The 25,943-nt window shown below is 42.8% G+C and overlaps 1 protein-coding gene and 1 long non-coding RNA gene across 5 annotated transcripts in view; both read right to left on the bottom strand.

Moving 5' to 3' along the window:
• The window catches only part of FN1 (fibronectin 1), a 54,728-nt gene extending 51,989 nt beyond the window's left edge, over positions 1-2,739 (bottom strand). For all 4 annotated transcript variants that reach the window (XM_072874061.1, XM_072874060.1, XM_072874059.1 and 1 more), the window contains exons 1-3: positions 2,498-2,739; positions 1,994-2,122; positions 383-520 (exon numbers count right to left, since the gene is read on the bottom strand). In XM_072874061.1, the coding sequence (XP_072730162.1) occupies positions 383-520; positions 1,994-2,122; positions 2,498-2,657 (427 nt within the window). In that variant the 5' untranslated portion in view covers positions 2,658-2,739. The remainder of the gene's footprint in view (positions 1-382; positions 521-1,993; positions 2,123-2,497) is intronic.
• Positions 2,740-3,189: 450 nt separating this feature from the next.
• The window catches only part of LOC140657282 (uncharacterized), a 57,600-nt gene continuing 34,846 nt past the window's right edge, over positions 3,190-25,943 (bottom strand). Inside the window, exons 3-4 of the long non-coding RNA XR_012044274.1 lie at positions 5,664-6,095; positions 3,190-3,352 (exon numbers count right to left, since the gene is read on the bottom strand). This is a non-coding gene — a long non-coding RNA (uncharacterized lncRNA). The remainder of the gene's footprint in view (positions 3,353-5,663; positions 6,096-25,943) is intronic.

Genomic DNA, 25,943 nt, shown 5'->3' on the forward strand with positions numbered 1-25,943 from the left:
GCTAATGGTGTTATTCTGACTCACCAGCTGCAGAGCAGACCCTCACTCTTTTTTCCAGTCAAAAAACAACTTTCATAAATGCACCTGTGAAGGTGTAACACACTCTTGTATACAGTAAATGTACTAACCTGTATGGTAGGACACTAACAGAAATTTTTGGCCTATGTTTTTACACATAGCACTTTAGCTCTTAAAATTTGGAGCAATTTGGTCATGCAAATGCACATACATGGGGCAAGGACCTTCAATTCCAAGATTTTAACAGGCTTTGGATTAACACCCCCAACTCTAGCTAATGGGCATTGGGAATATTGTGTAAGTTGCTCTGGAAAATACGACACTAAGGAACAATAGCTGTAGTAATAGGCTCTTAGTTACATACTGGCAATGGTGCAGCTGATTCTCCCACGTCCAGCTCCAATGCAAGTACAGTCCCAGATCATGGAGTCCTTGGGGCGCTCGTATGTCTCCCCTACTCGGTAAGTGGATCCAGTGTATTTATCAAAGCAAGTCTCTTCAGCTACAAGGGGAGAAAAATCAACTTCATTTAACTATGCCAGTAACATGTACAGTCAAGAGAAACACACATTCCTCGCCTCCTCACATGGATGCTCTTTATTTCTGGGGAAAAATGTGTATCAGTCTCCTCTTCCTTCCTGGGATGGAACAGCAGAGAGGAAGGTGGGTGAAATTCACCCCCCTCAAGGTCCCCATGATGCTGAATAACCTCGGCTTCCCTCCCGCAGTGAGCCTGAAGTGGAGCACTGCACGTGGACATGCATGCCCTGAAAGGATGGATCCCAGCTGTTTGAAGTGCAACAGTACAGAAGACAGGAGGGAGCAAACATCCCCTAGAAGCTGTGTGCTTTGTCATGCTAATCCTCCTCATTCTGACCCAGCAAAAAAATTAAGTATATTAATCCCAAATTCAACAGAAGTCCCACCGAAGTCAACAGCACTACTTTTGAATTGTTCACACTCGTGCATGAGCAAGTGATTACAGAATGGTTATGTCAGTGCTGCCACCAGAACTGAGATCCGCAACAGAACAACCTTCTTCACTGCTGGAGAGATAAAGTTAACTGTGCCATAAGGGAAACTTGGTGTTGGATTGCGAAACTGTAAAACTTGGGAATCCCTGCAGGGGAAGGAAAGCTAGATTAAACCCCCTTTTATGGAGGAGTAAGGGGACTGAGTACTCCTTAAAATACTCTAGCCGTGAGGCAGGCAGCACACAAGCCTTGCAAAACAGATTGCTGGGACGCTCCCATCTGTCTTACATGAACACTGTCAGACAGGAACCAGTTTTTCTCTCTTATATCTCCAGAGCAACATAAAGGTGTATGGCAAACCAGTGGCTTCAGACCAATAAATACAGATAGATCACGCCTGATTATCTAAACTACATTGCATCCCAGAGACACATCTTCCAGCAGGCGTTGCATTTAAAGTTCTTTCTGTCACCTAAACTTTTTCTGCAGAAGACTAAACAATCTCATTTTACACTCAATTATTGAAAGCTCACGGCAGCGCTGGGGGGCTGTGGAAAGTTGTAAGTTGAAATATTTTTAAACAAGCTGACGACACTGCACAGCTATGAAAAGTTGGGGTGAAGCAATCAAACAGCACAGAGCCAGAGCTGCAAAGTGACTCCAGATTTGAACTTCCCCGTGCGAGTCCAGGAGTCAGTTCAGTTCATTATAAAGAAGAGGTTGGCTCCAAAATTAACGTTTAGATCCAATCCTCCAGAGAGATGAGTGATGTTTGGCTCAGGGTTCTGGTGGCAGGCCCATCGCTAATGAAAAGCATTTCTTAAAATCCCAAGCCAGATCTTCAATGTAATTGAGTGTAGATCCGTTACTGACCCTGAGTACCAAACTTCAGCTGAGAAAACCCGGTCTGCCAGTTATAACTCGGTACAAGGCTTAGGTTACTCGGCATCAAAAACCATTCTGGGGCCTTGATGCAGACAAAATTAAGACCACCAACTTACGTTCAGGTTTGCTTTCGCAGTTAAACCCTCTGCTTCCACCATAGCAGGTACAGACCAGCGTGTTTCCCAGGTAAATGCGCTCCCACTGCTCGTTTATCTGATAGTAATTTCCATTGTCAAAGCAGGTCTCTGGGGGGGGGAGAGGAGGAGGAGGGAGGAAGCAGAGGGAGAAGAGAGAGAAAAGTTTGGAGTTACCGAGGGCAGAGGCAGGGAGGGAAGGGGCACGGAACAGGCAAACCGTGCCTGCAGCGGGCACCGGCTGCCGTGCCGCCGCCTCGCACGTGTGCGGGTCCCGCCGAGCCCGAGGGCCAGCAAAGGGCCGAGCTGCGGAGCCCGAGGGAGAGAAGCAGCCACCCGGGGGTCACTCAGCGGGGCCGGAGCTCCAGCTCCCGCCGCGCTCCGGGGGCTCGGGCACCGCTCGCGTCCCGCCCGCGCTGCGGAGGGGCCGGGCCGAGCCCTCCGCCCTTCCCTGCCCGCGGGACCCCATCCCGGCGCGGTACTCACGCTTGCCCTGCGCGGGGGTGCCCTGAGGTACCGAGGTGGTCTGCGCCTGCCGCCGGCTCTTGCCGCCGCCTCCGCGGCGCTGTCCGCCGCCACCCCCCGCCGCTGCAGCCCCCAGGCAGAGGGCGAGCAGCGCCAGCCGCCACACGGCGCGGCCCGGCATCCTGGCACGGCACGGCACGGCACGGCACGGCACGGCACGGCACGGCACGGCACGGCACGGCCGCTCGCAGGCAGCCCGACAGACGGGACAGCGGCGCCGCCCGGGCGCTATATAGGGCGGGCGGCGCGGGGAGGGGGCGGCCGCCGCCGCCCCGGCGCCCATTGGCCTCGGCGCCGCCGGGGGCCGGGTGGGGGCCGCCGCCGCCCCGCCGAGCGCAGCCGGCCCGGCCCGGCCGCCACAAAGGGCCGAGCCCAGCCGAGCCGAGCCGAGCCGAGCCGGGCGGGGCGGGGGCTGCGAGCGGTGGGCAGCGCGGGGAGCCCGGCCGGGGTGAGCGGCCCGGCCCCGCAAGGAGAGCGGGCTGGAAGGCAGTCGTGCCATTTTGTGGAACATTTGGCTTAACAAAATGGCTTTTTTGGGGAGAGACAAACTTTTCTTTTTCCTTTGAGCAACGCTGCCTGTAAGCTGACACCGCTCCATTCAGGAGAAATAATGTTCTGCACAGGGGAGAAGGTGAGGCGTAACATACGTGTGCAGGTTGGAAATAGGAAATCCTAAGTGATGTTTTATCTTCTGCTGGTGACTCAAGGTTAAAATCTTCCACACCTCACTTGGCAAAAACGGTGTGGTTACATTCCGTTCAAAATAAATTTAATAGCCTCTTTCTCTGACTTTATTTCTTGCTGTCCAAATCAATTCTGAGAACAAAAGAAAAGTGAAAAAAGAAATGCTAGGCTTTGAACCCCTTTTAAGTATACAGGATCTTCGGCGTGATGATCTAATGCAATCCTGCTGTATTCAACTTTTGTCATCCTCTTTTCCCCTGTCTTCCTCCCGTAGCTGTCTCTGCTGCTTTGTGGGGGGGTCTCTTTTCCCTAATTTGAAGGAATACTGCAAAGCAGAGAGCATGCACTGTAATTGTGACTCTCGAGCAGGAAGCTGCTAGTGAGCAAAGCACAGCATTCCCTGTTCTGGACCAGCACTCAAGTTCAGATCGTACAGGAAGGTTGTGTTGCTAACCGTTTTCATGCCTCTCATGCATACTCTGTCTTGGCAAAGGGATTATTAATCTAAAAGTCTGCTGTGGTTCCTGACCTATTAAAGCAACTCTTCAGACAAACGTGAGTGTGAAGTAGTCTACGGTGTTTCCAAACGCCTTAAGCTGAACATCCACAGGTCTCCATAAGAGTTCTTCAGCAAGTTGAGCACCAAGCTCTAGTTCCACTTACTGCAAACCAGTTGTATTATCTTTACTGAAATGCAAGCAGTAGTATCTCACTTGGGATGAAGACTCTTTCAGTAGGCAGTGTACAGATCCAGCACATGCTTTGTTCCGAGAAAGCACGTAGTTGTGATGTCAGGTATCTGTTTTCAAATAAATTTCTATTCCTCTGTATGAGGAATGCCCACAGATACATTAACACAAGTTTCCCTGCTGAAAACTTACTGGAAATTGAAACCTGACCTGGCAATTGAGGTGAGCTGTGGTGAGCTAATTCCCATCTTTCCTAATTTTTATTTTTAGACCTACTGCGCTGCTTTTTTTTTTTACTTACCAGACACACATTATCCCTCAAAATAATCACAGAACTAAGGTGGCCGTAGCGAGGGAGAGCATTAGCTTTTGAAGCGGGACACATCATCATAAACGAGCAAATATCCAGTTTCTTAAAATGAGAACATGCTTTCAGAAAGTGTTCCTGCTTTTCTGAGACCTAAGATATGAAGTGTTATCCTCAAATTCCAGTGTACAACATATCTGGAATTCTCTGATAAAAGCAAAGTGAAAAGCACATTGTCAGAAAATGATGCTGTATGACCATTTATAACTGGGATGTACTTTACCTAGCCTGCTCCAAAGGAAGCATTACTGAGTGGAAACCAGTGGGAAAGAAGAGTTTTCCCTCTAGGAAACACATATGTGCAATGAGGAGGCAATTTTAGGTCATTTTTCCAGTTACTGTGTATAGGTCTTGGTCAAATTTTCAATTTCTGTTGCGCAGTATGCAGTGTAGCACTGCTTCTGCACAGTGCTCGCTTCTGCATACCCTTCCAGTGAGTGTGTGAACAGGTCCTGCTGCTGCTGCAAACTGCTAATTAAGCTCAATTGAAATGGAAAAGGAAAGGGTAATGAGGAGTCTTCAAGTACAGGAGGATTATGATAAATAAAAATTGCTAGGGGAAACCTGCTTAAAATGTCAGAGCTAAATACAGGTAATCCATAAGGAACAGGCTATGGTGGAATAAGCAAGCATGAGGAAGCAACCAGCAGTCCTGTGGAGCAAGAGCCCGTGGGTGCTATATGCTGTGCAAGCACAGCCGAAGAGTGCTCCAGGGAGTTTATAACCTCTGTAGGTCTAGATACATAGTACCTCCCAGCTCTCTGCAGGCATTAGAGGAGGAGAGTCCCTGCTCCCAAGAAATAAGACTTTCAGTGCATTTCCAGGACGCTGCTTTTAGTGACCCCCATTTCCAGCATGCTGCTTTTAGCGACTGTTTTAAAATAGCATTTAAAAGGTTTATATGCTGGATATACTCCCCATGAAGGCTAAATGATCAACATTGACCTCATTTATGTCTGCTTCAAGTCCAGTTCATGTAATTTTGCGTTGCACTTAGATCTTCAGGGACAGTATAAGTATTTACACAAAACTGAAAATGGAATTAAGTCTGAAAACTGAATGAGAAATAGTGTTAGCAAGTGTGTGACTGTGTCTGATGCTTTCCACAGCATTAGTTACACAAATACAGGGACAAATGTAAGATTCTTGTTTAAGAAAACATTACTGGAAGCACACAAAACAAAACGATAATTTTCAACGATGCTCAAATTAGTTTCTTGCATAGCCATCATTTATTAGCAGCCAGAAATAATCTTACGAGTCATATTTCAACAAAATTTGGAACAGCCTGGTTTCACTTCTAAAGGAAGCTCTGACAGTAATTATGACACTAACATGTAGTAATTATTATATTGCATGCTGTTAGACTTTCTGAGATGTCTCTTACTTATTTCGGGAAATTGATGTAACTCCTTTGTCTGTCCTGCTGTCAGTCCATCCCTTGCACTAGCAGGAAATGAAAGGAAGAGTTACCTGAAGTCTTTCTTAGGATGAGATCAGTCTGAATTTATAACCACCCTTCTGTGGTTTTTGCATCCGAATAAGAATTAGGAATGTCCTAAACCTCTGCTTTAGCCATGGGTATTCTGATTCATGTTCTTGGTCTTTTCAAAATTTTTTTCTACTGAAATCCTAACTTTTCAACTCTTGGTTAGAAAAGGCACATGCCCTTATAAGGTTCTCCTGACTTTTGTTGCTCCATTGTATTGCTCTGCAGATAAACCTCTCCACTGGGTCGACTTGATTTCCTTTACTGCACACACTCGTCGGGGGGGTACACATATGACTGGGAGCACGGTCTGTCCCTGTACCCATTCTCCTGCAAATTCCAATAGCAAAGAGGGAAGATGAATCAGTACAGAAAGGACCAAGCCAGGTCACTTGTTATGCTTTTAGCAACCTTAGAAGAAAGGCCACACAGGCTTAATCATCTCCTTCTAAAATTATCACTCATAGGAACAAGAACCATAAAGACAAGAGGTCAGGATTCCTCTCCTTGACATAGGGAGACCATTAAACGCTTCCTGCAGTTCCCAAATATTTTGCAAGAACTCCTGTTGCGAGCTGAAATTTTCTGAATCATCACAATTTCGAGTCTGTGGTTTTTGTTAGGTCACAGCAAAATTCATTTCAAGGCTGCTGAGGCTCTACTGCACAGTGCTTCATTCACTCCTGAGTGTCTCGTCCAGGAATCTGGAACATCGCTCTTTAAATGAAATTCATTCCTTCTGCCGGTTAACTGCAACTTCAGCGGTACATAACTTTATGCCGGCTCTCAGTGTAGGAATGAATTTCATCGTGTATAAATGGTCCCTAACAGGGCATTAATTAGATCTTTGGCACTCTCACTGGAAATTCCCTTCTCTTCTCCCTCCTCCCCAGTCTTCCCTAACGAAATGTTCAGTGTCATCAATGCAGAAAAACGCATTTCCTTTCTCTAGCTGTCTGTGGATTATGTTATTTAGTTTGGTCTACCCGAACTGTTGTAGTTTGCCAGTGGTGAGAAGTTCATAGCCACGGCTCTTGTTTTGCAGTGGGGTCTGCAGTACTGTCAGCCCCAGGCGTTTAACAATCGCGAGTCACCCTGCAAAATCAGGGGAACAACTTTGGAGGGCAGGGGGGAAGAGATTTTCATTCTTTTCCAGGTAGAGGGGTTCTTTGGGGGATTTCTGTTTGTTTGCTTGTTTGTTTGTTTTCCTGATTCTTTAAGGAGATGTTTACATCACACACAAAGGGATTTAAGAATGGAAACTGAGTTTCTGACATGCTTTCTGATGCCAGAACTTCAAGAAAAATGAGAACTCTCATGAGACCCATGACAATGTGAATTGGCAGACAAGTAGCATGTGACAGACCCTGGTTCACAGGAGAAGCTTTTAGAAGGGCAATACCAGCTTGAAAGAGCTGAAAACATGGTCTTCATCACATTTTGAGATGTTTGGCAGAGATTTTCACAGATTCCCGAATCCTGTTCACGTTGCCTAAATCCTTTGGAAATCTCAGCCTGACACCCTGCCGGGGATGTTCTGTGGCACTTCTGGGAACTTGTCAGGGCAGCTCTGGAAATCTGAATTGGCGTTTCGGGATGTCTCATGAGCACCATTGAACAGGGCTGTGGGACCAGGCTTGGGACACCAAGCACGGTGTTGCCAGCTCTTGAAAGAGCTGTTATTTTAGGCACAGTTATAACTATTTTGTCTTAATGAGGGGTGTTCCATCTCCCCAGTTGATGTCTGCCCTGGTCCAAGTAAACCACCCTCTAACAGGCTGCTTGTGCCACCTGTTTTCCTCCTTTCAGCCCCCAAGGACCACTGCAGGGAATGGGCGAGCCATCTCCTCCTTCAGCTCACGACCCAGTACTCCTTGCATGGAAGGAAATGGAATTCTGCAGCTTCTCCCCAAAGCAAAGATGAGAGAGCTCCAAAAGGCCCTGAAGTGGGGCTACTGGGACAAAATGCGCTAGGGAGGATTGCTGCGAGGAGCCTGGGCAGCATGAGGGTTTGCATTGCTGAGCACGGGGGTGGCAGATCACCCATCAGGAGGCAGAAGCCCCTTCCACAATTAACAGGGGAGAATTAGCAATGCCCATGATAGAGGGCAAACCTGTACACATTAAGCATGGACAAAGGAAGGAAAAAAGTTACGACAGCTGGAAAAGCATAGTTTCTTGTGACTGTTATTTTCTTTTTAATTTTTGTGTTTTGGCCAAAATCCCACCCAGTGGTGGTGATGGGGGAAGGCTTCTAAATTCCAGTGGCTGTTTTTATTTAGTCATTACAGGTTTCTAACAATAATTTGACTTTTGAGTAATAGAGGGGTTTTTCTTTTCACGGAAGGACAACAGTTAGTTATGTCCATGTTGTGAGCATAACTTGCATCTCCCTCAAAGCCCAGAAACAAAATTGAAACCCTCCCTTTTTCCACAGCAGTCTTAAAAGTACTAAAGCAAAGTTAAATAATGGTGATATCACCACCAGCAGCATGAGGTGAACTTGGCCACAAACCCTGGTGTTTGAGTGCAATTGCTTTTATTCTCTCCCAGTGAATATGGCAAATCACACCGAGTCTTGTTTAGTTTTAGGCAGGCCTGGTCAAAATCCAGAAATAAATGCTAGTGCTGGGTTGAGCTTGGCTTGCTGCGAGGAAGTTGAATACACTGAGCAAGCAAATAGCTATTTATGATGATGATTATGGGGGAGTGCGTAACGGGTTGAAACTGAGAGTCACAAAGGGCTGAAGGGAGCCAGGAGCATCCAGAAGGAAAATATTTTGGCTCCAAGCTGCAGTTTGTCCCCTGTTTCCTTCTTACCCCTTCCACCCAGCCTTACATGGAGCCAAGGACTGTGGATGGTTCTTTGCTGCCAATTTTGAAAGCTTTGCTTTTTTTTTTTTCCCCTTCTCTTACTGTTGGTAACCTGATTTTTTGGCTGCACTCTCAGAGATGAGAGAAGCTCTCACTTTCACTTGTTTTTTAGCCCTGCCCAGAAGTTCTCGTTGGCCGCCTTTTATACTTTCCAGCTTCTGTGGAAGAACTTGGGTCTTCTCCCTGTCTTCATTCTCACTTTCTTTTCCCTACTCTTCCACCCTCTCCCTTCCGGTAGTCCAGGTCTCCTGCCAGCAAGATGTTCCTTGGTTTCCGATGTATTTATTTTAACTTGGTTGTTTCTGTGGCCCAGCAATAGTGTCACTTCTCCTGTGGGACTTTCCCAACTATTTCTCTTCTGTGGGTGGGAATCCAGCCCAGAGAGAGGCCCAGAATAAGGCATAGGGGCTGTTTCTGACTTATTCAAACCTTTTGTGGAAGATGAGCTTCTAGCAAGAAATTTTAGTAAAGCGGGATAGGGTTTCATTCTGTGTCAATCAATCAACTCATAATTAGTCTGCAGTCAGGGCCTCTTACAGGTGTGATTCTTACCTAGGGAGCTTTGCTAGTGGGGAGTTTTGGTCCTATATAGGCATAAGATTTTTTTCCTCCCAAGTCACTTCAGTTGGAAACCTCTAACTGTAGAGTCAGGCTGACAAATGGAGCTACCTCAGTCCTACGTCTCATTGCTTAACTGTTTCTGGCGTGGCTTTATGTTAAAATCTAGATGTGCTTTGACTAATTTTTGATTGAAAGCTGGACCTCATGGCAAAGGACTTCCTATACTGACTCAGAAAATTTTTGCTCTGTCATTACTCCTTTGAATTAATTCCTTACTTTCAAATGTTGATTATAGTGGGCTAGACCTTTTTTTTCCCTGGCACTCAAAACTGATAATAGTCTGCATATGTTTTTTGATTATAGTCCTTGTTCTGGTTTTGGGGTTGCTTTGCAGCTTGAACTGGCTTGGAGTTCGTATTTTAAGTCTGTACTGAACTACTTATCCATGAAATCATACCGATTTGGAGCTGATGCTTTCCAACAGTCATCACTTACTTCTTTTACCTTTCTGATAGTATTTATGGAGTTTACAGTGTTCCTTATTCTTGAGATGATGAATTATTGTGGTAACAATAAATATACACTGTTTTCATGGGCCATTTTACATGGACCTTCCAAACTGGGTAGCTATCAGCATTTCCCTTTCATAGATATGGAAAGAGAGAAAAAAAGGAGATTTCAAAGGAAAGAAAACCCTAAATAGTTCAACATAGTCTGGAGAGGAAAGATTCTCATTATGTTGTCCAGCATAGCTTCTGGCAACACCTAAAACACTGAGCATAATTCTGAAATGAAGTAGGAAGTTTTGCAAAGATGCATCATATCTTGTGGTCATATGCTAAAAACAAATACCTCAAAGCTCTTGATGATGCATCTGGTGTTTGTACTCACTGACTATGTCCCAAGCCAGCCATATTTATTAGAGGCACATTTTTGCTTAGCTGGGTCATGCAGAAATTAAAGCAAAAATTCCGTTAATACATATCATCAAATTGGGGTATTAATCTGGCTAGATTAGTATAAACCCACTTGCTGTCCATTCCATAGCTGAAAGACTTATAGGGACAGGTAGAAGCTTCAGAGTCTGGAGATATACATTGCTTCTGCATTTGATTATATATACTCTCCAGATTTATACACAATGTGGAAAGAGATCATAGCTTACTTTCCAGGAACAGCACTCATATTTTCCATACAGTGCCTTAGTATAAAATGCAGATTACATGCACATTAAATGAAGGGAAAGTTTTTGACAGCATGTCTCTTCAATTAATTTATAATCAGAAATGTCATGTGTAATATTGAAAATAAGTGCTACACGTGGCATTTATCTCCTGACTGACACTTCCTTCTCCCTGTTTTCAGGTTCTGTTTCAGTGGTGTGCAGGGACATGGAAATGGGAGGCTGTAAAGGGCCTGTGTAAGTCTCCTGTCTTTAGAGAATATTTTGCTGAAACATAGCTTCTAAAAATTACTCTTTTTTCCTCTGGCAAATAAAACAGCCTGAGACATTTCTTATATGGAAAGTCTTGAAGGAGAAAACAAAAAGGGGAAAAGAGAAACATTCCTCTGATAGGTATTTTTTATACAAGATGGAGCATCTGTGCATGGGAAAGAAATATTTAAGACAACAAAATTCTAAGGATCACAGGGAAATCAGTAGTATTTTACCAGTGTTGTTGTAAGATGACTCTCTGGTAGAGCTTTGGGCTCTGGAGTACTGGTGTTTAAGCACCTCTGAAATGCCTGGGGCTCAGGTCAACATACGGGCACCTACCTCCCATGTGCTTGAGACCTAAGATTGTTTGACAGGCCAGGTCCAAGAGACTTGTGAGCCTAAGTGTCATTGAAAGACAGTACAATTTAGGTTTCTTAGTGCCTGAGTCTATATAGACATGTCGTTTAGGCCCCTGGCTTCCATAGGCACATAGTGTCTGGTAGAAACATTGCCAAGGGGAAGGTAGGTCAACTGGGGGAAGTAGCGTTAGGTTAGGGGCAACCCAGTGCACTGAATTTGTTGCTGTTGTTGGCTCCCAGCTTAGAGATCTGTGAGGGACTTTTTGTAGCTGAAAGGCTCGGATCCTGACCCTGCAAAGATTAATTAAAGTGTCTAGCTTTACCTGTTGCAGTAATTCCACTATTTGATTTGCCTTAGCTGTCACCTGAATAAAGCTAGGCACGTGCTTTGTCTCTCCGGAGCCCGCTCCCTGCACCTCTGTGAGCAGCATTTAAATACATCGGTATCCTCAGCCTTGCCACTGGGAAAGTGTGTATGAATAAGCTGCATGACAGGGTCATAAATTACACAGAGAGTAGAACAAATCTTGGCAGCAGATCATAGCTGCTGGAGAGATGAGAGCTATGGCAGACACATGAGGAGAAAAGGAAAGGAAGACTAATATTTAAGAGGAAGGCAGAAATTTTACTACTAGACTGTGTTCCATTGAAATGAGACCATTTCTGACCTTGGTTTCTTCGGTAGCAGGCTTGGTCTCCTAATTTCTGTTTAATGTTTTTCTTTTTGTCTAACCTCTCAGGGAAGGATTGATGCTTTAAAACCATTAGAAATTCTGCCTTCTTTATAGAAAAGCCAAAATCAAAACCATAAAGTGCAACTGATTTTTAAGCAGGCCGGAGCAATCCCACAAAAGCATATATACTGTGCATGCCTATCTCTAAATCCATGGACTGCAGCTATATCTTTAAATTTGTGTGTCAGTCTTCATGGGATATGGGCCTAAATATTCTTTCCACGTCTAGTGTCCATCACAAAGTCTAAACACCATTACTGTGTAAAATTCATTTTTTTCTTTGAAGTTTCATAACCTTATAACATTCTTATAAATGTGTTTGTTTGAAAACTGTAGTGTGACTTTAAGACATGCTTGGAAAACCTTCAAACAATTACAGATATGCACAGAAAAAAATCTGTGCTTAGATGAGGTAATCCACAAGAGGGTTTCCAGTTGGCCTTTTGAAAACCAACTATTTTATATATAAAAGTCAACATTAATTAAAAAGCAACACAAAACAGGAAGTAAAAACCCATAATGTTGTATTGGTTATGATCTGAACATACTGATTAAGTCCTACCCCATTACTAAGAGTTTATTCCTGTTCTTGGAGGCAGTGACTTTTTTTAAAAGAAAGAAACAGATACGCACCCACTGGAGGATGCAGCCCATCGGATGATTTCATATTGAAATGAACATGTGTAGAGTAATTTTTCAAAGACATTGTGGGTCCTTGCATGATGCCTGATTAATAAGGAAAATGTAGCGTCTTAATCCTTTTGGCATGTGTAAAAATCCCTCCCATGATTTAAGCATATTGGCCGAAGTCCCCTCTCTGGAGAGCTGCTGTTGTCTGCGTAGGCTTATACCATGAATCAGTGAGACCTCATGAGTTAATATTTATGTGCTTATGCTCTTAGCTGGCTTTTATGAGTGGCACTAAATGGCTTTTTAGATCCGGTCCTCAGATACACAAAATGTGCCTTCCAACACTGCTGCTTACATCCAAGCTGCTGGAGGGAATAGGAAATGGCCTGAGCTTAATCCATCCTCAAGACAATCTTAAAATGATTAATTTGCGGTTGTCCTTGAGTGCCACACAGCAGGTTTCACTACTACTGAGTTTTTCCAGAAATCTCCTTATTTATTGCTGCTACATACATTACTGCATTTTTTTAGGGGTGGAAGAATATGCCAGTGCATTCAGGGCACACTTCACTGCATTGCTAGTGGGGTACACACTTTAAAAAGTTCCCAAATCATAGCGCTTTAAATCAGAAATCATATGCAGATAAAATTAATTTCAAAGCCATGCCCCATAGTGTGTCCAGTGCTATGCACACAGTTTCTTTTTATGAATGCACAGGGACATTGCAAACATGCCTCAGCTAAGGGTGACTGCTTATATCTTTAAGTCCTGTTAGGTCAAATTCTCTCCTAAATGGTAGGCAGAACATAAATAAAATGGTGAACTACGCTCACGTCCTTCCCCAGATAAATTATCTGCACTGGGGACAGGATGGGGTCAGAAAGGTGTGTTCATGCTTGGAAGTGGTGGGGGTGCGTTAGGTGAATGGGAGCTCCAGGGTGGAGAGCCGGCTGGCAGAACGGGGACCCCCAGGACCAGAGGGGTGCTCAGGGTTTCCCTCATGGGTGCTGCAATACATGTTACTGAAGTTTGCATTGCTTGCCATGTGAGGTTTAGAAAGTGGAAAAGAGACTGGTACATCTCAAAGAAGCTAGTTGCCATGATGCTCATAATTGATTAGTGTCCTTTTATCCTTTATTCTACTATAGGGTTTAAGGCAAGGAGGAGCTTTGTAAACTGTCAGTCCACACACCTTCCTGATGAGAAAAGTTTCCAAGTATAAGAAGGAGAGATTTAGACCTGCTGTAGGCTGCTGTAACGAACGTAACTTTCCCCATGTTGCTTTCTTGCCCATTTGATCTGACATGCTGCCTGGACTAGTGACCACAGGCAGATAGAGCGGGGCTGAGCAAGCAGCCCTGTGCACCTCCTGCCCCATAAAAATGATCCACTAGATCTCTGAGGATCCGTTTGAGCACCTGCATGTATATGTAGCCAGCCATACCTGCTGATCAGCATCTAACCCTCCTGCTATGCCGCTGATGTCATTGCCAGTGCAAGTTATGTCATGGTGTGTGTGACTATGGGCTGTGATTATGTAGTTCTTGGACAAGCACGTTCTTGTTTGCATATGTAATTCCAGTGAGTTATGTGTTTAAAGAGGAGATTCATCTCCAGGGAAGGTAACACTTTCTGACATTCAAATGCCACACTAGATATCAGTCACTGATTTGTTTTGCCTCATTGAAAGAAGAGACTTCATTTATAAAACTGCAGTTTTGATGTTGATTTTAAATCCAAGCATAGCTTCAGGGTGTTTTGATCTGGGACTTTTAAATTTCGTTTCATATTCAAATTTACATTCATATGTCTGCTAGATATTAATGTTGTATAAATTCTGTATAAATGAACAAATTATATAATGTTCATTGAGCAGGAACTAGAAGACATGACCTTGTCAAACTGGTGCTGGAAGAGCCAACAACAGGGACAGCATCACAAGCATCCCCTGTGAGCGATGACTTCCCAAAAGTCAAGTTTTTTGTAGGGAAAAGGCTCAGCAAATGCCCGTAACTGCCTGGAAATGACTAGAAATCAGTCTTCAGTCTTTCCTGCTGCAAGGGAATCTGAGTGAGGCTGCAAGCAACTGCTGAATCCCACAAAGAAGACAGGAAACTTTTCACCTGTCACCATTTGCAAGTTGCCAGAGGCAATGAAAGCATAAATACAATAACTCACTGCAGTAGCAATAGCTTTGCAGTGAACTGCACAGTCACCCTAGACCCCCGTGTTATATTATAAGGTTATGCTGAGCATGATGAATGCTTCTGGTTTAAAATATTCCAGAGAGAGAACATTTTTTATCTCTCGCCTCTTCCAGACTTCTACCAACTGTGTTTGCATCTAATAAAATCCAGATGCTTCTCGAAATAAAATTGCTGCTATATTGGATTGCAAAACTTTTAAAATTAAGGTTGTGACATTTTTAGCAAATGTTCCTTTTCGCTGCAGTGGACTCAGGGCAGGAAGCAGTAGATTTTATGACAGTGAAACAGAGACAGAAGGTGTTTATTCTTATCTGCTAACGGCAGTATTATTGCTCTGTGGTACTCTGGTGGACACGGCTTGTATCTAATATGTATCTAATATTTGTAGACAGCTAGATCTTGGAAAAACCTATTTCCTGAGAACAAGTCTGATTTCTCCTAACATAGTGTATACTTACCTGTATGCAGCTACATAGCATCTGAAAAATACTATAGGGTGTCAAGATGATCTGAGGAATTAAAATAACAGTATACACATGGAAATTTGGAGGCATACTTCCAAAGGAACACATTCTTGGATGCTATGTCAAGGAAGGCTATGAGGCTTCGTTATGATGGTTTGTGACACATTATGGCAGAGGACCAAGTTAGAGAAAAAGTGAATTTATAGTGGGTCTATTATGACTACAGTAATAACCGTCTTTTATGCTGGTATCACGGCCTGTTTTCATTTTGTTTGAAAGACCAAAGGCCACCTTGGCTTGCACATATCTGTCTTAAATCATCTCCACTACCACTACAGTAAAATACCTTGACTCCTTGTGTATTTTGTATTGTCAGTCATCCCTGCGCGCAAATACGTCTTCCAGGAATCCTCCCTGAATCGCATCTCTGGTACGCGCAGATTGTCCCCAGCCCAACTGCAATACTAAGAAATATGTTTCATTTTTCTTTAAAGAACTGAAATATTCTGATTGCGAGAACTGGTCCCCCTGTGTTCAAAAGGAATTCACATGTGGCCAGATGCTTCTGAAAGCCTGTTTTCCTTTCTGGAACAAATGCATCTCAAATAATCACTGACTGCTTTTCCCTAGGGTTTCCTCAGGTCAGATACTCCATGGAATAGCATGATGCTAACTATGCTCTTTTTTTATTCTCAAATGCTTTTCAGGTCAGAAAATTTTGGGAGCCCTCCCCTTTGAAAAACTGAAAGTTTACAGGGAGAAATCAGTTTTCAAGTTCATGTTTGTAGGGAAAAAATCTTTCTTTTGAACAATATTAATGTGTCGTTTGTGGAAAGAAAAAAGTCAGAGAAATGTTTCAACTTAAATGTCATGGCAAATTCTGATAATAAATGAAAAAACAAACCAATTTGATGTCCATGAAAGTTTCTAGTTATCCTGATACTGACTTGAAAAACAACACTGAGGGAATTCAGGAAGGAAAGATGTTAATGCAGGGATTGTTTCCTGCAAAGTATATTAAGGGCCATAAAACCAGCTGTCTATTTTGGATGTCGTAAGTGGAAATTACATAAGGAACAATAAACGAAAGAAAAGATGGAGATCTCTGCTCTGCAGATCCTAATGTCAACCACTTAGTCTGCTAATGTGTCTGTGTGTATGCAAATACATGCTAGCTTGTTTTGAAGGTATTACTGTACAGAAGATAAAGAACATTCAGTGTCTCTAGTGTATTTAGGTTTGTAAAAAACTTACCCTGAGAACAAACACAGAAGATGAATTGAGTATTCAAAATAACTCACTGCATTTCCAAAAAAAATTACTATTTTTCAAGAACTGTCATTCTGTCTCCAGTTAAACATATGCTGGGCTGCACTGGTGAAACGCAGGTGTGTAGAGGTGGACAAGAGTCACAGCTTGTATATCATACCAGCTGTGTATATTGGCGAGCAGTATCTGAAAAGTACAACCAACCTGCAATGAGATGCACCTAAGTACTTTGCAAGGCTGTAGCAGAGAAAACTTAAGCCCACAAATTTCACTGGTTATTGTCCTTCAACTTCACATTGAAGATGTTAGCATTCAAAATTTGGGATCTGGGCTACTTTCAAGTCCATGGCAGAACTCCATCTGTTCTAAGAAGTTCAGGACTTCAGCTATCAATCATCTTGACTACAGAGAAGAATTGGATGTAGACTTGTTTACTGTGGGCACTTGTAATCCTTGGAAAGTAAGGTTACAGGACTCAAAAGATGGCATGCTCCAGTCCTGGGCTTGAATATGCCAGAGGTGTAGACTATTCCAGCAGACGTTGGCCTGACCTTGACTGTAGCCCCTCCTGTGAAGGAGATTGCTTCAATAACCCTTCTCAGGGCTGCACCTTCCTAGTTCAGAAAGTTTTTCTTAAACTGCCACAGCTGAAAACTATACTAAATTCTTGTCCTTGTTGATGTTCCCCAGCAGCCTTTTCTTAAACATGTCTGTGTACATGCTTTAGGGCACTGTCTTGGTGATTCTCTGTCCTCCTTCCTTCCTTCCTTCCTTCCTTCCTTCTTTCCTTCCTTCCTTCCTTCCTTCCTTCCTTCCTTCCTTCCTTCCTTCCTTCCTTCCCTCCCCCAAGTAAAACCCCATTCATAGTTCATGTCTGATCACCTTTTATAGCTTTCCTACTGCTCCCTTCTAGCCTCTTTCCAATAAGTCCCTAGCCAACTTGTTGAAAGGAGCGTTGAAAGAATAACAGGAGTGGCATCACAGCTGATCAGGCAGAGCACAGGAATCATCCTCTGAGTCTTGTCTACACTATTCTACTGCTTTTCTCCATTCCTACGGCCCAAAATGAGAATTGTAATTTTTGGCAACAGCATCTCACTGATTTTTTTATAATCTGAAGTTTTCCTTATCCCTTATTTCTTTGCTAGAGTTCTGCTGTTGAACCACATAAGCTCTCTTTATCACTGGGCAATCTCCACTTGTCTCTATCAGATTTCATGTTACTGATTTCAGAGGTCTTGTCAAGGTCATTTTGTGTTCTGACGCTGTCCTTGAAATTCTTGGAAGTTTCGGTGACTTTTGGCCACAGACAAATGTCTTAGTTGCATTCTGTTTATTCTTGACAGCTGTACTAGGGAACCATGTTTTAATTGGAATAATTTGAATTTTTAGCTTAAAGTCAGTCCCTGAAAAAAGAGCATTCAGGACTGAAGAAATTCTAAACATAATCGTATTTAATGCAATCCTTATCCTACCTTATCTCTTCTTTCTTTTGATTTTTGAAAGAGATCAAAGAAGTGATTTATTCATAGTCTTTATATGTGAGCACTAGCAGTTATGTTCAACGTGCTAATAACGATGCAGCAGCAAAAGAGAAATGGAAACTGGATTATGTGGCAAATGTTTCTTTTTTCCATGCATTCTGATTACTTGCTGTGGATGTAACATCCCAAGAAATATTTAAAGTTTACATACAGAGTAACAGATGGAACAACTTTCAACAAAAATTCCTTTCTTTCTGGCTGACCTGTATAAAAACAGCTATTCTGCTCCTAATGCAAACTGCAGTTTAGGTGCCTCACATACATGTGTTTGTGTATATGTGTGTGTTTTGAAAACAAACTGGGGTGAATCATATTGGAAGAGCTTCACAGACTCATGTTGTTGGCAGAGCCTAGAATAGCAGTCTCGCGGAAAAATCTGTTGCCGGCAGGCAGGTAGGGAAGGCAATTGTTTTCTCGCTTTCATGAATCAGAAGGAGATTTTTTTTCCCCTTTGCTTTATATTCCTAACTGGTTGTGTCTGTTTCTGCATTCCCATAAGTATACTGAGGACTGACGTTGTTCCGTCAACAGGCTTTTAAACATAGACCCAGCCACACTGCTGGTTTAACCGCACTCTCTATATTGCAGCCCATGAAAAATGAGAGATTATTTGGTAGGTATTCAGTGGGGTAACTCCATTCACTTGCAAGAGTTTGTACCAGTCTTCTCCATTATAGAAACTAGACTTCCCCAGTACCCACAGCCAATAGCTCTGAGTATGTGATTTCTTCTAATGACTTTGCAGGGAATTAATGTCGGCAAAAATCAAGATATTGCCAAGACTGTTGCACTCACTGGGAAGGACACTGCTGCAAGAGAAACACTCAGGCCTGCCTTTGGTAGAAAAACTGACTCGGAGAGGGTTTGCATGGGGTGAAGCTACAGCCTCATTTGCTCAGTTTTTTGCCACCCTGGTGCGATGGAAGTTGCAGGTTTTGTAGTGGTGGTGCTTTTTCTGATGAGCATGCTCAGCCTCTAGGAATGCCATGGGTTCTTCTTGTGCACCCAGGCTGTCTGTGGGGATACATCCTCTGTCCTCTGACCCACCCCAGCAACCTTTGAGCATGAGATCCTGCTTGTTCCTGTTCTCTTCTCTGGAGCTACACTCATCCTGCTTATCACACCGTCCCGCACTCTCTCCTAATTTTGTATCCTGACTTTCAATTTTGGAGGATGTGCCAGAGGTTATACTGAGCTCTGAGAGACAAAGAAAGTACGTCTCGCTCCTACAGTCGGCTGAAGGATTTGCAAAAGCTTAAGGTGACTGACAGCATTTTGAGCTGCACAGAGGTGTCGGTGGAGGAATTACAGCATGTAAAACAATGCACAATTAATTACCCAGGGTATTTATTGGATCTCAGCTTATAGCAGCTTATTGTCCTCTGCATTTTTTATTTTTTTCTACTAAACCATTACTTACTGGCCTAAACCCAAACTCTGGAGGAGCAGATTAGCAGGACTATTATGCCATCTTGCCTAATACCCCTCAAGATTTATTACTGCTGGGAGATATAAAAAAAATATCGTGTAATCTCCTCCAGGTTACAGAATGTGTTGGACACATTGGCAGTCACACCTCTCTGATATCAGGATCTTCACTGACTTCAGGGCTGTAAGATGATACTGTAAGAACGTAGATAAACTTGGCCCTTGGTGTATCATGAGTCTGATTTCAAAAGCAGCAATTTTTGCATAGAGATTAAATGTATAAGCTTGCAATTTTAGAAGGCATTTATTCAGGGGATCCATGCTTTGGCTGTCCTGAGCATGTGAAACCCCTCAAGAGAGGCTCTACAGCCAGGCTGCTGTTGCCCTAATTAATTCTCTTGCGCATTGGCATTTACAAGCAAATAATTTGACTCTCTCTGTGTTATTAAAACACATATTGTAAAGTGCTCAGCTAAAGAGGAAATTAAAATTTCCTTTCACACCCAAGACTTTTCCTGGTAACACAAATACCTCGATATTACAACAGCCAGCATGTTGTGTAGACAAAGCAGGGCAAAACAGTCAAAGAGACGTACTTTGCGGAGAGTGTGATGAAGGACATTTGTGAAGGCATGAACTCCTCTTGCTGCAGATGTGGGGTGAGACAGAGGAATGAGAATAACCCAAGTAGGTCTTCAGCTGGCGCGGTTTGGTGTAATTTAATTGATTCCAGAGGAGCCACTCTCCCTGACACTGTGGGTGGAAATCCTCCAAAACGCTTGTGCCAAGGACCTGGGTATTCATAAGCTGTCTGTTACAGAGCTTTATTTTTACCATAGGCAACTCTGAAACAGGCTTGAAATGAAGGGTTCAGGAGACAGGCCAAGGGTACAGCTATTGCAGCTGTTCCACAGTTGGGACGGGAGATGTGCTCCACAGAATATTTTGATTAAAGACAACTCCATCCTGTAAGATCCTGAAGCGCTTTTAATTATTCACTAGAATAATTATTCAGTGGAAATACTTATTCAAAGGAAATAATTACTCAGGAGAAAGTAGCCATGATTGGGAGGAATGAAGCAGCATATCCACGCACCATCCGTGCATAACAGCATTTACGAGAACAAGAGTGAAACAGCAACTTTCCCAGTTGAAACCACAAGTGAAATTATAAGCAGGTGAAATCCCATTTGAAACTGAGCCAGGGCTGTGGGCTATCACTCCTACTCTTGTGGTAAGTGTGACGGGGTTTTTAATGATGAGATACAGTCAATGCTGTAGAGTGATGCCTCCTGTGAGAACCAGGAGGATCCCCTTCCATTGAGACTTTCTACCTCCTCAGTGGACTTTATCCTATGTCCCCATCACTAGGCCATGGTCATCCAAAGTGCTGTGCAACGGCTTGTACATCTCTTAGGAATCAGTTTCTTTTTTTTTTCTTTAACTTTATAGCTATTACTTTTCATTCTTTCACGATCCAAGTGTGCATGGGTGTTGGGAGCACTCCTGGGTGAAAATCCATGGGACTCAAATGCTCTGATGGAACATTTTTCTGTTGGAAGGTACTGTATCCTGAAAGTCAAAACTTTGAAATTGTAAACAAAATGTCCACAAAACTGATAGAAAATCAGATCCAGCATTTATGAGCTTATCAAATACCCCCAAAATTGCAGAAAATTTGATTTTAAAAATTTATACTCATTTCAAAATTTTAAAGAAAATTTTCTTTTAAAAGCTGGTATAGAAGTGAAACATGGGTCATATTACTTATGTTTTTTTCAGAGTCTTGAAAAGTAATATTCCTGTTTAATTTGGAATGAAAATAAATGCTGAAATTGCAGGACTTTTGAAATGCCTTGGATGCAAGTCTGCTCTGATCAGAAAGTCGAATTGCTGGTTTATTAGCTCAAACACAAGTCTGTACTGAACCTCATTGATAGCCAAGAAATTCTGATGAGTTAGGGCTAACTTCACCTGTTAAATGCTTCTTCTGCATTACAGTCTTGAGGAGGCCGCCAAATAAAAGCAACTGCCTCTTTCCTCTGTTTTTTCAGGATCTTTGGAGCAACACAAACATGAGATCCTCTGGGATTTTTTGCCCTGCTCTATTAAATGGGAGTTGTAACATGTAGGATGGGGCTGCTTCCCTTGAAACATTTTATTGTAAATATCTATATGGGGTTTATCAGCTCCTGATGTATTTTGTGTGTGGTTGGACTTCTGTCCCACTCGCTTGCAAAACCTGCTATATTCCCTGCTTAGGGAAGCAGCTGGCAGTTCAGGAGTGGGCTGATTTGAAAAATAAGGATGGAATGTGCTCTGAGCTGGGGCGGTGGTAACAGTGGTTTGGATCGACGGGAGAGCGACTTTACCTTCTTAATCATCCTGTGTTTGCTTAATTATCCCAAAGTATGTCTTTCATTCCCCTGCCCCCTCTGAGAATGTGAGACGGGCTTGTTATAAGTATTAGGAAGTATGAAAGGTGAATTTCCCCTTAATTTAACATATTTCCGAGTTGCGCACTCTCCCTTCAGAACACAGCTGCTTTGACTGCTGTTTTTTGTTTGCTTTTCTTCCAGCAGCCTTGCCTTTCTTTGGCCTGTTTTTCCATCTTCTCCTCCTCCTCTTCTGAGTCATATGTTGACACAACTCAGTGTTGGCCCTGGTTGTTAGAGTGGGGCATTGTTGCTGTCTATAGGTACAAAGAAGGGTTATTTTCATGCTTGACATGTGAATACCAAAATTCTCTTCACTGCTATTTCTTCGAAGTCAGGCATTTAGCATCAAGATGTTCAACTGGTGCCAGTTCACTTTCATAGACCTATTCTGATGGGCACCAGTTGGAGTTGATGGAGACAACTGACACTGTATGAATTAATTTTTCCTATTTTCAGCCGGGACCTGCCTTCTCTGAAGTGATCTTTGTTCACCCCCTAGACTGACCCCGGTGAAAGCTGGCATCATAACTTTGAAAGGTTCCTTTCACACAGGTGTCTTATTGCCCAACATGTATAACAACAACGTGATGCAGTGCTGCGACAGCTGATTATTTATATCCTCTGGTTGGGATAGGGAAGAGGACCATTTGTGTATCCTATGTTGAAGCATATATCGTGTCCTGGAGTGACTTGAAACTTGATTTATTTTTTCCAAAATGTCTTCAATCTCCTCCATAGCCCTGTTTTGAGTGCTGCATGAATGCAAAGTGTTTCCAGTAACATGCAGGTATGGAAAGCCCTGCCCTGATGTCAGGTTGTAAATGGTGATGCAAGATAGCTGAGAACTGCAACTGTGTTGTGGTGTGACCAAGGTCATTTCACCGTGGCATTGATTCCATCTCAGGATAGCCAGCTGGCAATCTTGTCCTGATCCGTGGACCTGATCATTTTGGAGGACCTTAGTCCCTGTGACCACTGGAATGGAGCTTTATCAGGCCACTCCTGTGCACTGGGATAGCCTCTCCTTACTTCTTTCCTGCTACCTTTCTTACTGTCCTCATTGATACGAAGACATCACTGGTGAGAGACTGGGCTGATGGGTTTACAAAATAGCACTTCAGATTTGGAGTAAAAATAGTTTTAAATTATGAATACTTCTTAAATGACAAAGATCTATTCTTCCCTCAGGAAAATAATAGACTAGGGAGTTGTTGCAGTGAACATTTAACTGGTGTCAGGGGAATCAGTGTGCCAGTTCCCATTCCCTCCGCTACAACTCTTTGGTGCCTTGATTTTCTTTTCCTCTGCCTCTTGCCTTCCGTGCTGAAGCAGTAAATACTTCAAGGCAAGGACTCTCTTACAGTTTGTTTTACAAAACATCATGCATTAGAGTTCCTGATCATCATGTTAGGCCTCATGGTATTAGCATAAGATAAAAGTGAACATTGCTTCTCAGATATTAGAGAACGTATGCTTAATGGAACTTTTGTTCTCCTTTAATGATGTGCTTTGTTTTTAGAAGGATTTCTGGCCTTTCTATTCTAGTGTTAGTCTTTTCTCTACACTCTTCCTTCTCTGGGTGATGGCTCAGTGATGCATGGTTATTATGTCAGTCTTCACTCTGCTCGGAAGACAGTGTACAATGAACATGGGTTGTGACTTGCTGATAAAGATGGATGAATCTGTGTTTATTTTTTAAAAGAAACTGCGAGCCATTTCTCCAGCTCAAAACAGGGCTGATTTTGCTTTGATGGGGTTTGTGACCCTTTTCTTTGTTTTCTGCAAACATCTGTCCAACCATTTTTATTTACAACAGTATATTCATGGAAAAGAGCATGTCTCAAATATGGAAAGGAAAAAGTGTGACACCCTCTGAAAGCATTTGCTCAGCTGTTTTGGAAGGTCTTTGTGGGTGTTGGAGTGTTTTAATCATTCAGTAAAAACAATGCCATGTAATTTAGAAGTTCAGAGGCCATTTAGACAGCCTACTCACTATTCTAAGGCTGGAATATGTTCAGCTGGTCTTGACCACCAAAGATCTACTTAATTCCTCAAAAACCAGCTTTATGAAGTTGGGTGGTTTCTTTAACATGATTTCTAAATGGAGCCCTTGCTGAATAGCTCACAAGCAACTCACATTCAGAAATACTGTCATACAACATTTTTTTCCCCTGTGGGTCTTTTTAAGAACATGTTGTAAAATGCTTTACCATCAGTTCTTACATAGCCTAATTTAAAAAAAGAGTTTGTTGTAGAGGAAGTGATTCAATAACAGGAGAAAGAATCCCAAAGAGATGGACCCACACAAATGAAATAACAATCCTCCACTGGGGTGAATTAGGCAGAGCAGAAGTACAAATGAAAGTAATAAGATGAGTCTCTGGGGGACCAAGTTAACATGAGATCAGAGCGGTAGGATGAGATGAGTACATTGGAGATCTTTAAAATCCAAGGAGTGGCTCTTAATTGGATTAAACGCTGGATGAATGGTTAGAAGTATAAAACCAGTCAATGTGTCTGAAAATAGAGGAGACTTACTCCCATTTCTTGCAGCAAGAGATTGTTCTGCTCATGGATTTGGGATCCTTACAAGTTTCTAAGAGCAAGGATTTGGGAATTTGTCTTTTACAAGGCAGAAATAATTTCAAAAGGCAGGGTCAAGATAAGGACAAGTGCTAAACACTTTCCATAGGTGAAGATGGGCAAAACTGCTGGAAGGGAAAAAAACCCAGGCAATAATATCTTGCTTTCCAACCACAGGACATTAAACAGAGTGCCTAATTGGGTAGCTGGTGATTAATAGAAGCAAGTAGGGTTTTATTAGAGAAAGAGTAAGGTGATCAGAGAAAAGACTGGGTTTATCATTCTTTGCACAGAAACATCGTTCAGACATGAAGGGCAGAATTGGTAGCAGAGAGAAAAAAGGGGGGAAAGATTTGTAGGGAATTTTGTTGAGACAAATGGGTGGTGAGCCCAATGCTCTGAAAAAAGTATTGTTTTAAAACATGACAAACCAGCTAGAATTAGATAGCCGCTTGTGAAATGCTGCTTCCTTGGAAAGCTAGTCACAAGTGTCTCTTCAGCTACAGGAAACCACTATATAAATCATTGCAATATTTATGTTTTAATTCAATAATACATGGGGTGATCTGCTTTTATAGCATGTCTGCACTTAATGTATTAAATAAGTGGTCGTGCTCTCAGCAGCTGGTTTCCATGCCTCCCACTTCCTAGGATAAAACATGATATTATCTGTCTATATACCCATACTATAATACTAAAACATAACATGTTTCACGTTTGAGCCTCCTTGTGATAAATTCTGCTCTCAGCTTTAGCCTTGCTTTGAGTCTTTCTAGCTTGCGAGGACAGGCATTTAAAGAGGGAGTCATATCCCTGAGAAAGACGAGGTTGGTTTACAAATTGTGAGATCACTTTAGCTGTGTTGCCTACGCTTTGTTTCCTTACATGATCATCCTCCTCTCCCCTCAACTTCTGAACCCACTGACTCATGTCAACCAACTTCACCAGAAGGGCAGAAATGTCAAAGATAATTTTGTTTCTGTAAGTGTCGGCAATAAATTGTTGAGTAGGAGAGAGAGAGATCTTGTGACTGAAAGGAAAGATTGAAGTGTGAGTTCAGGCGTGAGTAGGTCTGAAGGTGCCCAGGAGAGATGTTATAAAAGCTCCACTAATGGGGAAATGATTGAGAATCCACACATCCTATGTGGCTTGGTAGCAAACCAGCTTTCACTGTGTGTTGAACTACTAAAATTAATTGGGGGTGCTTTTGACTTGTGGCCTTTGAATTTGTAAGGTTCTCTGTTCTGCTTTCCTCTACAATCTAGCAGGTTTTTTTTTTTCCCCTGAAAGTTGACATTGTTCTACAGCTCTATGTCTTTAGAAGCTGAGCTATTAAGAAAAATGCCAAATAAATTGAGATTAATGGTAAAATTAAAGGTGCTGACGGCACAGCAGAGGTCTTTGAAGAATCTTGGATTATAACGGTATAGAGGCCCAGAGGTGATGTGCCACAGGAACTCCATGAATCTATGAACTCTCAGGAAACAATTTCATGGCCATTATGCTGGGTAGGATTGATAGAAAAAAAAACGCGTCTGTGTATACACTTCATTCCATTTCCCTATACCTTCCCATCAACTGACTTATTCTGCTGCCTCCCTGGATTAACTCTGAGGTCTCTTTGTGCTTCCTGAAATAGCTCAAGTGG

Source organism: Ciconia boyciana, chromosome 10 (assembly GCF_034638445.1).
Source record: "Ciconia boyciana chromosome 10, ASM3463844v1, whole genome shotgun sequence".
NCBI lineage: Eukaryota > Metazoa > Chordata > Aves > Ciconiiformes > Ciconiidae > Ciconia > Ciconia boyciana.